The 13,699-nt window shown below is 34.2% G+C and overlaps 1 protein-coding gene across 1 annotated transcript; it reads right to left on the reverse strand.

Moving 5' to 3' along the window:
• Positions 1-7,725: 7,725 nt before the first annotated feature.
• On the reverse strand, positions 7,726-9,342 carry LOC124937568. The gene is made up of 4 exons (XM_047477857.1): positions 9,235-9,342; positions 9,040-9,153; positions 8,397-8,994; positions 7,726-8,126 (listed from the first exon to the last, which is right to left on the reverse strand). Exons 1-4 carry the CDS (start codon positions 9,340-9,342, stop codon positions 7,726-7,728), a joined length of 1,221 nt encoding a protein of 406 aa, XP_047333813.1.
• Positions 9,343-13,699: the final 4,357 nt, after the last annotated feature.

Raw genomic sequence — 13,699 nt, forward strand, 5'->3', positions numbered from 1 at the left:
GCTAGGAGCAATTCCGGCGATAGATCAGGGTGCACGGGCAGTTCGGTCTGGCCTTATAAAGTACCCAACATGGTGGTCAACGGATGCCCCTTCTCTCTAGAGCTCTTCTCCTCATCAAAATGACACTAGAAAGTATTAAAGGATTTTAAAACATAAGTTGAATAAAATGAAGATAATGATCTAAAAATTCAAGTTAAGAACAATAAATAAAATGAAGAGTCCGAAAATCCTAAAGAATAATTCTTTTTATCCAATCAGAATAGGTTCATATAAAGAAAAAAAAAATCAAAATAAGAATAGGTAGTATTCATCAATCTCTTCATTTCATCCTCATTTCATTGCAAAAGGAATGGGAAGAGGAAAATGAAGACAACATGTTGATGTCAAATGTAATTTTATTCTTCTTAACCTCACCCAAAGATTATAGAGTATATATACATGAACATTCTATAACCTAATGGGCCGTATCTCCGACCCATTTAATCATATATAATTATAGAATATCAACTAATATAACTTAGTCTAACACCCCTCCTCAAGTTGGAGCATGCAAATCACAGATGCCCAACTTGGATCTAAAATGGTCGAATAATTGTTTCCCAAGAGGCTTAGTGAGAATTAAGGATGACAATTTGAAACCGCCCCGCAAAAACCGAAGCGAATTGTCCCGTTTATGACGGTTTTCCACCGAAACCGAACGAGGATGGGGCAGGGATGGTATTTGTGTCCCCCGTCCCGACCTGCCCCAATTTCACCCTGTTTTCACCCCGATTCTGCCCCGAATACCATAAACATAATTAAATATATTAAATCACCAATATATTTATTTATTTACTATATTTTATAAGAGTATTAAAATTATTTCTTTATAATAATATAAAATTTTAATATATTATAATATAAATTATATTAAAAAATTGGTTTATATAATTTTATTGTATAATATTTATTTATTTTTTAAATAAAAATTATTAACGGTGCCCCGCGGGATTCTTCGAAACCGAAAAAACCGAACGGGGCGGGGATGGTAATTTCATTCCTCGCTCAGAACCGCCCCATTGCCATCCCTAGTGAGAATATCAGCCAATTGAGAAGTCGTGGGAAAATGGGAAACAACAATAGTCCCATCCTGGATATGATCCCGTAAGAAATGTAAATCCACTTTAATTTGCTTGCTACGCTCATGAAACACTGAATTCTGAGCCATATGAAGAGTTGATTGGCTGTCTAAGTACACATGCATACCCGATTGAGGTACTCCAAGGAACTCCATGACCCCTTGTAGCCACTTCAAGTCACAAATCAAAGCTGCTAAAGATCGATACTCAGCCTCAGCGGAAGATAAGGCCACAGTTGATTGTTTCTTGGACTTCCAGGACACGAGAGAAGAGCCAATAAACATCAACCACCCAGTAACCGATCTGCGAGACTTGGGACAGAATGCCCAGTCTGAATCGCACCATCTAAATAACTGAAGATCACAATCACTCCTCAAGAGTATACCCTGTCCTAGGGTATTCTTCAGATATCTCACAACTCGTAATGTTGCCTGATAGTGATCTTGTAATGGGTCATGCATAAACTGAGATAATATATGTACAGAGTAAGCTATATCAGGTCTTGTAAAAGACAAATATATCAATCTTCCCACTAACCGTCAATAGCTCTCCGGATCCTCCATCTGCGCACTCACTAACTCCCCCAACTTAAGATTCTGCTCCATAGGAAAACCAGCAGGATTAGCACCCAGAAAACCACACTCGGAAATAATATCTAGAACGTATTTCCGTTGACACAAAGAAATGCCCTCAACACTCATGGCAACCTCAACCCCCAGAAAGTATTTCAGATCCCCCAAGTCCTTCATATAAAAACATGATGATAAATATTGTTTAAAGGCCTCTAGTGTCCCCAAATCACTCCCTGATACTATCATGTCATCCACATATATCAAGACATGTAAGACAACATCACTGCTCGCAAAGGAAAATAGAGAATGATCCGAACGAGACTAAATAAAACCATAAGAAAACAAGGTTGTTGTCAGTTTGACAAACCAACAACGAGGCGCGTGTTTCAATCCATAGAGAGACTACGTAGGCGACACACTTTTTTGGTATGAACGAACTCCAAACCTGGTGGTAGGCGCATGTATACTTCCTCTGTCAGATCACCATGGAGAAAGGCATTATGCGCATCCATCTGGTGCAAGTGCCAATCCCGAACAGCAGCAACTGCAAGGAACACCTGAAGAATACTCATTTTGACAACTGAAGCAAAAGTCTCAAAGTAGTCAATTCCCTTAAGCCGATGGTTGTCAAAGACACATAAACGTGCCTTTAAGCGCTCAATTGACCTATCAGAATTGTGCTTGATCTTGTAGACCCAACGACTACCCAATGTCTTCTTCCCTTGAGATAAATCCTCCAAACTCCACGTTCCATTGTCCTCCAAAGCTCGTATCTCAATCTGCATGGTTGCGCGCCATCCAAAATCACGAGAGGCCTGTCTGTAAGATTTAGGCTCAACGCCTGAGGAAGGGTCAGAGCCAGATGAATGATGTCTAAGGGGGGTAATATAATCAGTCAACCAAGAAGAAGGAGTCCGAGTCCTCATACCTCTACCCAACTATGGTTGTTTGACGCTCAATTGCGGCTGTTCAACGCTAGACTCGCTCGCCTGCTGCACAATCGGCGAACCAGGCTCCTCAATAGAGCCCTATGCATTAGTCTCCTTCACCGAATCCTGCGCACCATGCTCTTCGCCCAAAGCCCTCTCCGGCTCATCAGACACCATGAACTCTCCTACCGAAACCTGGTCTGGTGCCTCCTCCACAACACTAATGGGAGGAACAGAGACAAGACAATCCACAAGGGCAAAAGGAAACTCATTTTCATAGAAAACAACATCACGAGACACAAAAACCTCCTTAGTTTCCCAATCCAATAACCTCCACCCCTTCTTATCAAGGAGATAACCCAAAAACACACACTTACAACTAACAAAGTTGTCACGACGAGAGTGTAAATCAAAGGCATAATAGAGGCAACCAAAAACACACACGTTAGACAGAGTGGGAGTGGTACCATATAACACCTTATAAGGAGTATGAAAGCCTAAAAAACGAGAAGGAGTCCTATTTATCAAGTAGCATGCAATAAGAACACATTCCCCCCAATACTCAATAGGAATATAACTCTGGAACATGATAGCCCGTGCAACATTCAAGATATGTCGATGTTTCCTCTCTACTCTACCATTTTGTTGAGGAGTATGCACACAAGAAGTTTGAAATAATACACTAGCCTCAGAAAAATAAGATTTCAAACGATTAAATTTTGTTCCATTGTCAGTTCTTACATGTCTAATATAAACTCCAAATTGTCTTTTGACCATAGCAATAAACTTTATAAAGACAGTGAAAACTTCAGTTTTAGTAGATAAAAGGACTACCCACACAGCTCGACTAAAATCATCAACCAAAGTAAGAAAATATCGTGCTCCATTAAAGGAGGGAACAACATAAGAACCCCAAAGGTCACAGTGTACTAAATCAAAAATACTCCTAGCATATTATTCACTGTCATAAAAAATACTCCTAGACTGTTTGGCCTGATGACAGATATCACAAGGGCTAACACTAAGAGAACGACGAGTAACACTAACACTAGGTAAATGTTACAGCACACTGTTTGAAGGATGCCCCATCTTACTATGCCAAATCCCTAGACTCTCAGTTGAGCAGACAAAAAGTGACGCCGGAACACTGTACCAGTAGTAGAGACCCCCCTTTGTTCACCTGCTCCAATCACCTTCTTAGTATTGCGGTCTTGAAAAGTACATAAATTAGATGAGAATGAGATATCATCATGATAATCATCAATCAACTGAGTAATAGAAATCAAGTTATAGGTTAAAGATTGGACAAATAAAATAATTTTCAGAGTAATCTCAAGAGATAAGTACATAGAACCCCGTATATGAGCAATAACAATGCTACCATCAGGTATAGAAATGGGACACTCCGTCCCCACAAAGCAATCAACTAAACAGTCTTGGACCCCAGTGGCATGTACGGTAGCCCCTGAATCAATAATTCAAGATAAATGATACTTACCAAAACGATCAGTGCAAGAACCATCGTTACCAACTAGGCGAAGGAGATTCTGACACTGAGTGGGAGTCAAACCACCAGAAATATCATCACTGTTTGACATATCGGCGGTGATTGGACAAAATATTGGGTAGGGTTTAATATTTAGATAGGCTCTAATACTATGTCAAATGTAATTTTATTCTTCTTAACCTCACCCAAAGATTGTAGAGTATATATATATATATATATACATGAACATTCTATAACATAATGGGTCGTATCTCCGGCCCATTTAATCATATATAATTATAGAATATCAACTAATATAACATTGTCTAACAGTTGATACACTAAATTGAATAGAAATAAAAATACTGATTAAGATAATTAAGATTTGATACAGTTTATAATCTGTGTTTTAATTTGTGTTTGTTTTTTTGATTGCTACTAATCAGGTTTTTAGGGTCGTATGATTGTCATTTTTTAATCATAACTAGGTTTTGTCTAGTTTTTATTCTTGACCCTCCCACTTTTGAGATTTTAATTAAATGGTTTTAACCGTTTTTTCAAAAAAGGTTAGTCGGCTCGAGCTATTCATCCCATGTCCGAATTTCTCGATTTTTCATTTTTTGGGCCGAATTTCCATCAGTCAAATTCGCTCCTACCAGTCCCTCGACATATAAGTGATAATGGGAAATAATCAAGGTGCAGTTGGGATCATTTCCCTTTTTGAATGATCGATAATATTGAAATATGAGCAAATTAGCTTTTTTTTAAAATAAAAAAAGTCTATGCTGCAGGCTGCAGCCGTCACATAGAGAAAGAGGAAGGTGTTGAACTCTAATCAAGAAATCAAAACAAAAAGAAAGAAAGACGAAGAACGATTGTGTATATTGATAGATAAAAAACCCAAATGTCTTGGTTACATTGCATATGTTAGAATTGGGGATCGGGACATATCCTGATCCTCATATTGTAAAAATACAAATAGGTCCTTGAACTAATATTACAACATAAAAAAGGTGAATAAACTTTATAAAGTCTTGTTTGAAATTGTAAGTGTTAAATATGTAATTATAAGAAAATAAAGATCATTAGTATAAACTAATAATTAATTAAATAAATGTACTTATCTCAATACTCCTCCCTCAAGATGAATATCTTGAAGAAATAAATGTGATCGAAGTTCTTGAAATTGAGCAAAATTCAATGCTTTCGTGAAAATATCTGCAACTTGTTTCTTTGTTTGCACATGAAAAAGTTGAATAAAACCAGCCAAATACTGATTTCTAACTACATGACAATCTATGTCAATATGTTTCGTTCTTTCGTGAAAAACTGGATTCTCAGATATGTGTATAGCAGCTTTATTATCATAATATAAAGATATTGGTAACTGTAATTTAAAATTCAAGTCATTAAGAATATAGAAAATTCATTGAAGTTCACAAACTGTAGCAGCAAGGCTACGATATTCAGATTATGCAGAAGATGTAGAAATAGTTGCTTGTTTCTTAGCTTTCCAAGATATGACTGATTTACCAAAACATATACTATAACCTGTTATAGATTTTCTTGTTTCAACACAAAAACCCCAATCAGAATCAGAATATGCAATTATGGAAGAATCATTTTCATATGGATAAAAAAGACCCAATGATGTTGTACCTTTTAGATATTTAACTAAGTACAAAGCTGCATTCCAATGACATAAGAGAGATTTTTGCATGAATTGAGATAATTGTTGAACAACATATGCAATACCTGGTATAGTATAGTTTAAATATAGAAGTCTCCCAATTACCCTTCTATACTTAGAAGGATCACATAATATATCTTGATTTTCATCTTCAAACTTTATGCCTTTAATCATTGGCGTGTTTATGGGTTTACAACCCATTAGACTTGTATCATGTAATAAATCTAGAATATATTTCCTTTGGTTTACATAAATACCAAGATCATTTTGTACAATTTCAAGATCCAAAAAAAACTTTGCATTTCCAAGATTTTTGATAGGAAATTTAGTATCAATCATATGTTTGATCTTTTTTATCTCTTCATAGTCATTCCCTGTTATTAACAAGTCATCAACATATATTACTAGACCAATCATATTCACACCATTTTGTTTAAAATATAAACAATGATCATGTTGTGATTTTGTGAAACCAATATCAATCAAAAAAATTAGATATTTCATTATACTATTGTCTTGATGCTTGTTTCAAACCATAGAGACTTTTTTCTTAATTTGCAGACCATGTTTGTGTTATCAACATTGTTTAGACCTTGTGGAAGTTTCATAAAAAAAATTCTTCTAAGTTTCCATGAAGAAATGCATTATTTATGTCAATATGATTCAAGATCCATCTATTTAAGGTTGTTAAGGCAATTAACAATCTTACAGTTACACTCTTAGCCACTGGTGCAAAACAATGATGAAAATCGATACCATTCTTTTGATTAAAACATTTTGCAATTAAACGCGCTTTGCATTTGTTTAAAGTACCATCAGAATTAAGTTTGCTTTTATAGACCCATTTGCAACCAATAGCTTTCATGCCTTTTTGTAATTTATTTATTTCCCATGTTTGATTTAATTAAAGTGCATTTAGTTCATCATTCATTGCTTTTATCCACTTTGGATCTTCAGATGCCTGTTTAAAATTAAGTGGAGTTGTGGTTAAATCAAAGTTAGACAAAGAGTTTATATACTCTTTATCTTTATATAAAGAATGAAAAGGATAAGTTTGTGGAGTGTAATCTAGATCAGATTTTTCATTTGATTTAACATGAGTTGCAATAAAGTCTTGCATCCAATTTGGAGCATATTTAGTTCTTGTACTTTTCCTTCGATTTGTTTCAGATGAATCATTATTTTGATCATTTTTGTCAAGGTTAATATCTTTCTTGTAATTTCTATAATATTATTGAGTTTTGGTTAATCATTGATATCTTCTTTGAAAGGTAGAATATTCTCAAAGAAGACAATATCTCTTGAAACTACAATTTCATTTGATTCAATCTGATAAAAAATATATCCTTTCTGATTTGAAGGATATCCAATAAAGACACATTTTATGCCTCTATCTTCAAATTTTGATTTTTGTGGAAAAGTATTTGTCATGTAACATAAGCAACCAAAAACTTTCAAATCATCATATTTAGCTTCATGTTCATTAAGCATGAAGAATGGTGACTTCCAATTCAAAACTTTTGTTGGCATTCTATTTATTAGATATGTTGCAGTAAGGATAGAAAAAGGCCAAAATTTAATTGATATGTTGGAATGTTTTAAAAGAGATCTTGCTACTTCAATTAGATGTCTATGCTTTCTTTCTACAACTCCATTTTGTTGTGGAGAATATACACAAGTCTTTTGATGTATTATGCCCATTTCTTCAAAGAACATATTGCATTTTGAATTCACAAATTCAGTTCCATAATCACTTCTAATGGTTTTAATGCTCTTTGAATATTGAGTTTTGACCATTAAATAAAAATTTCGAATTTTGTCAAAAACAACAGTTTTATTAGAAATTAGATAAGTCCAAAGCATCTAGAGTAGTCATCTACAATTGTAAGCATAAACGGCGTTTTAGTGTATGATTCTTCTTTACAAGGTCTCAAATATCAAATTGAACAAGATCAAATTTATCTTTAGAAGATGAAGTGCTATTATGAAAAGGTAAACGATGTGATTTACAAATCTGACAAGTTTTACAATGATCCATATTATTGATAAGAGAAGGAAACAATATTCTAAGAACTTCATTAGAAGGGTGTCCACATCTATAATGCCTAATTTTACAATCTAAGGTAGAAAATGAAGTTTCAGCATCACTATTAGAATCTTTAAGGAAATCAGTAACTATGGAATAGAAATACAAGTTTCCTACACGTTTTCCAAGCTCAAGGATATCATCTATTTCAGGGCCCTGCATCAAACATCCATTTTCAGAAAATATGCATTTAACTTTTTCATCTGTAATTAATCTTGTAACTGATATTAAATTATACTTGAAATCTGGAGAAAATAACACATCCTTAAGAATCAATCTATCATTTAATTTGAGACTACCAGATTCATTTATTGTCTTTTTAGATCAATCAGCTAAAAATAAAGTAATCTCATGTTCTGTTTTCTTAATATCAAAAACCAATTTTCTATTATTTCAAATATGTGTACTAGCCCCTGAATCTATTAACCATAATTGTTTTGAACTGTTTAAACTATTCATGCTCATTGTAAATTCAATATAAGTTATAAAATAAAGATTGAGCCTAGAAAACTTACCTGCTTCGAAGTTGATTTCTTTGTTTTTAGCATACATGTTAGCTTCAGATCTAGTATTTTCTTCAATTAAGCTTTTCATCATGTCCTGCATCATCTTCATTTGATCTTGTAAAGAGACTGTTTTGTCATTGTTGTCAAATGATACTGAATTCACAGCATTCTTCCTTTTGTTGTTATCCCACCAATCTGGAAAACCAATTAGTCTATAGCAACCCTCTGTAGAATGACCCTTCATATTGTAGTGAGTACATGAGAAATTTCTTCTTTTGTCATTGTTGTAAGCCCTACCATCATTTCCTTTGAATCTTTTTGAACTACCTTCTTTGAAATCTCTTACTGTCATTGCAGATTGTAAGTTGGATTGTTGATTTTGTCGATTGATCTGATTCTTTGATTCAACATTCAAGAACATCGTGAAAGCCTTATATTCACTCGGTAAAGGATCCATAACTAGAATGTTATCCTTTAGATTCTCATAGGAATCATCCAGACCCATCAAGAACAGTAGCAAATTATGTTTTTCATACCTAGTCAAAACTTGTTTTTCCAGTTTGCATCCCACACAATTTTCATTTTGGGATTTATCACAAGAGCATACCTGATACGGTTGAAGATGTAACAATTCATCCCAGTTTAGACGTACCTTAGAATAATATTCTTCTAAATCAAGATTATCTTGTTTTGTTGTACATATATCCTTTTTGACTCGATACAAGGTTGGACCATTGTTACCTTCATACCTTGCTTTCACTTCATTCTATAGCTCTAAAGAGGTAGTTGTGCTTTGAAAGTGAATTCTCTTCTTTTTGTCGATTGTGTTCATTATCCAAGATCGGACCATTGCATCAATCATTTTCCAGGGAATAGCATCTTGAGGTGCAATCGGAGCTTTGAATGATCCATCAATGTAACACATCTTCATATTCGCAGTAAGTGCCAATTGCATGCTGGTAGACCATTCGAATTAGTTCTGGCGGGTCAGAACTGTATGAGTCAATATTGCTCCTGGAATATCGCCTGGATGAACATAAAGAGGATCTGTGCAATCTCGCTTCAATAGTGCCATTGGTGGAAAAACTTGGACAGAAACTTGAACTGGATGAATTGTGCGTTCTTGACGAGCTTTGAAATTAGGGTTCATAAAATGTACTGGCTCATCAAGAAGATCGTCGTTGTCGAAATCAAATGGATCATCATTAACTGAAATTTCTTGAAGGTGCAAGATCGGCTCCTGCTCTGATACCATGTTGAACTCTAATCAAGAAATCAAAACAAGAAGAAAGAAAGACGAAGAACGATTATGTATATTGATAGATCAAAAACCCAAATGTCTTGGTTACATTGCATATGTTAGAATTGGAGATCGGGACATATCCTGATCCTTATATTGTAAAAATACAAATAGGTTCTTGAACTAATATTATAACATAAAAAAGGTGAATAAACTTTATAAAGTCTTGTTTGAAATTGTAAGTGTTAAATCTGTAATTATAAGAAAATAAATATCATTAGTATAAACTAATAATTAATTAAATAAATGTACTTATCTCAATAGAAGGTTTGAAAGTGGCTGGGCAATTTTGTGATCATGGGTCGCCTTGGGCGTTAATGTTGACCAATGTTCAGGACCTGTTGACTTTTGCATGCATTGACCGGTCTTTTGGCGTGTTGACTGCAAACTTGGCTCCTTCACGATGAACCTTTGGCATAACCTTTGCCTAGGTTGGGCCTTAGGGTCATCCTTAGGATCTTTGTCTCTCTTTCGCATGCATTATTTTAATTTATTTTATCTATAAAACAAAAACAAAAATAAAAACAATAAAATATGTTTCATTTAGTCTAGTTAATTCATTTAAATATGTGGACTTCTTTTATGTTTTATTTAAATTAGTCTAAAAATTAATTAATTCAAAGTATATATAGACTTTATTGGGTCTATTCTAACAAAATTAAGATTATGGAAGGAGTCTCGATTGTCCAATGAAGTTCTTTCATTGGATTCTTTATTAAACCAACGGGAAATATTTCTATTGATAGATGAGTGAAATGAAATTAGTTTTGTAACTCATAAAATAAAATATATAGGATATCATATATCGAACATTATTACAGTTTCATTCTATTTTGATTTAATTTTTAAAATTAGGATTTTATAATTAAAATAACATTAAATTTGTTTGGAAAATATATATATATATATATATGTTAAGATTAAAGAGACATAATTGATTAGATCTCTCCGCCATTCCTTCGGCCGGTTGAAGAAAGAACTTCCATCTTCAGCTAACTCTCTTTTGTCTCTCATCTTGAAGTATGGAGTGTTGGTTATCTTATCTCGTAAAAAATTACACGTAAATAATATATGAATACAATAAAAGGATAATACAACAGATACAATAGATTATGTAAAAATGTCTTCTCGTTTGCTCCGAGGCCTGTGAAACACAGTTCCCTTAAAACAGTTTCACCGTCTCCCGTTTGTGCTGGAGAGTTTCGTCGGTGGCTGCTTCCCAGGGTACAACGGAACCTGCAATGATTTAGCACAGAAAAACCACTACAACAGCGAACTAGACAAAAGTACCTGAATCACAATCACCGGGTTTCACACAGAAATGATCGAGTCAAGAAACTCGAAGAACGCTCACAAGAACACTCACAAGAAACTCACAAGAACAAGGAAAGACTTTAGAATTCTAGAGAGAGAAGTGATAAGATAATGTGTGGAGAGGAATACAATGTGAAGGGATATTTATAGCTGAAAATTAAACTCATAATCAATTCTTTAATCCAACGGTCACTAATCCATCATCCATTCATCCAACAGTTATCGTTGCTTGCCTTTTCATTATCTTTGCAAGTTACATCCTACAATAAATATTTTGTAGTTACAATGGCAATTAACATCATTTGTTAATTGCCTCATTCAAGACATTTATGTTAATTGTAACAATTAACAAATTTAATTCACAGTGAATTTGATGTGAATTTCATTTGGATGAAATTTCACCTTAATTCACATTTGAATTTCATGTGAATTTCATTTGGATTAATTTTACTTTAATTCACATTTGAATTTCATGTGAATTTCATTTGGATTAATTTCACTTTAATTCACATTTGAATTTCATGTGAATTTCATTTGGATTAATTTCACTTTAATTCACATTTGAATTTCATGTGAATTTCATTTGGATTAATTTCACACTTAATTCACATTTGAATTTGGTGTGAATTTCATTAGCCTAAATATCATTTCCATTTAATTAATGGAATTAGTTTAATTCCAACAATCCCCCACATTAATGGAAATTGAAAGATTAACCCGGTGAAAGGTTCAACAGTTGAACTTTACATAGGATAGGTAGGTGTAACCCTTTGAACCTTCCCTTATGAAAGTATATAACTTTACTAGCCGATTAGTAGACTCGATGTCCTTGAACTATTCTGCCTTTTGTGTAAACGATTACACACTTTCACATAAAATTCTTCCTGATACATGTCAGTTCTCATGATTGTGTTCGTTTTGGCCATGAACACTCGCCTGGTTCAGTGAGAGGGTCTAGAATTGAGCCGTGCAATTCTTTCGAAGCGGCCCCACTTCTCTCTCACATAGGTGATCTCTTTATTCATAAAGAATCATTAAAAGCCTGTGTGCTTATCCTTTCCCGAAATGCTATTTTATCATAGGATTTTTACCCATAGCAATCTACCAAGTTTAGTACAATTAGGTTGTCCCATTGAACCTAGTTCTTGGGATCTCCAGTCATCATAGGTTGGGTTTCCCTTCATACTAACTTATTGTAGGCTTAAGTCCCATTCCTTGTGAGGACTTTAACACCAACTCTCTATTTAACCCTTTGGTTAGCGGATCCGCAATATTATCTTTTGATTTTACGTAATCAATTGAGATAATTCCAGTAGAGAGTAATTGTCTAATGGTATTATGTCTACGACGTATATGTCTAGACTTACCATTATACATATGACTCTTAGCTCGTCCAATCGCAGATTGACTATCACAATGAATAGAAATTGCTGGTACGGGCTTAGACCATATTGGAATATCTTCTAAGAATAGACGTAGCCATTCAGCTTCTTCACCACATTTGTCAAGAGCTATAAATTCAGATTCCATCGTGGATCTAGCAATAACAGTTTGTTTAGAAGATTTCCAAGATATAGCTGCACCTCCAAGTGTAAATACATATCCACTTGTTGACTTAGAGTCTTTCATATCTGAAATCCAATTAGCATTAGTGTACCCTTCGATAACAGCAGGATGTCTCGTGTAGTGCAGACCATAATCACGAGTATTTCTTAAATACCTAAGTAATCGTACAATGGCTTTCCAATGATTATTACCCAGATTACTCGTGTATCTACTTAGTTTGCTTACTGCATAGGCTATATCTGGTCTTGTACAACTCATTAAGTACATTAGACTCCCAATTATTCGAGAATATTCTAATTGAGAAACACTCTCTCCGCGATTTTTAGATAGATGTTGACTCGTATCTATCGGAGTCTTAGAAATGCAGAATCATCATTGTTAAATTTTTCGAGGATTTTATCCACATAATGTGATTGACTCAGAACTATCCCTTCCGATGTTCTAATCACTTTGATTCCAAGAATCACATCAGCCAATCCCATATCTTTCATGTCAAATTTTGAATTTAACATATCTTTAGTGGATTTAACCATTTTATCATCACTTCCAATGATAAGTATGTCATCTACATAAAGACATAAAATGACGTAACCATTTTTTGTGTCTTTAATATAAATACATTTATCACATTCATTGATCTTAAATCCACTTGAGATCATAGCATGATCAAATTTCTCATGCCATTGTTTTGGAGCTTGTTTTAAGCCATACAATGACTTAACTAATTTACAAACTTTATTTTCTTGTCCCTGAGAAGAAAACCCTTGAGATTGATCTATGTAAATTTCTTCTTCCAAGTCTCCATTTAAGAAAGCTGTTTTTACGTCCATTTGATGAACTTCTAGATTGCGCAAAGAAGCAATCGCAAGAATCAATCGAATAGAAGTTATTCTCGTAACTGGAGAATATGTATCAAAATAATCAAGACCTTCTCGTTGGCGATATCCTTTTACCACCAGTCTTGCCTTATATTTATCAATTGATCCATCAGCTTTCATTTTCCTTTTGAAAATCCATCGGCAACCTAGTGGTTTATTTCCCGGAGGAAGATCCACTAGTTCCCATGTATGGTTTTGCAAGATAGATTCTATCTCACTATTAATTGCCTCTTTCCATTGAGGCCCTTCAGACG

This window comes from Impatiens glandulifera, chromosome 1, assembly GCF_907164915.1.
Source record: "Impatiens glandulifera chromosome 1, dImpGla2.1, whole genome shotgun sequence".
In the NCBI taxonomy this organism is placed as follows: Eukaryota; Viridiplantae; Streptophyta; class Magnoliopsida; order Ericales; family Balsaminaceae; genus Impatiens; species Impatiens glandulifera.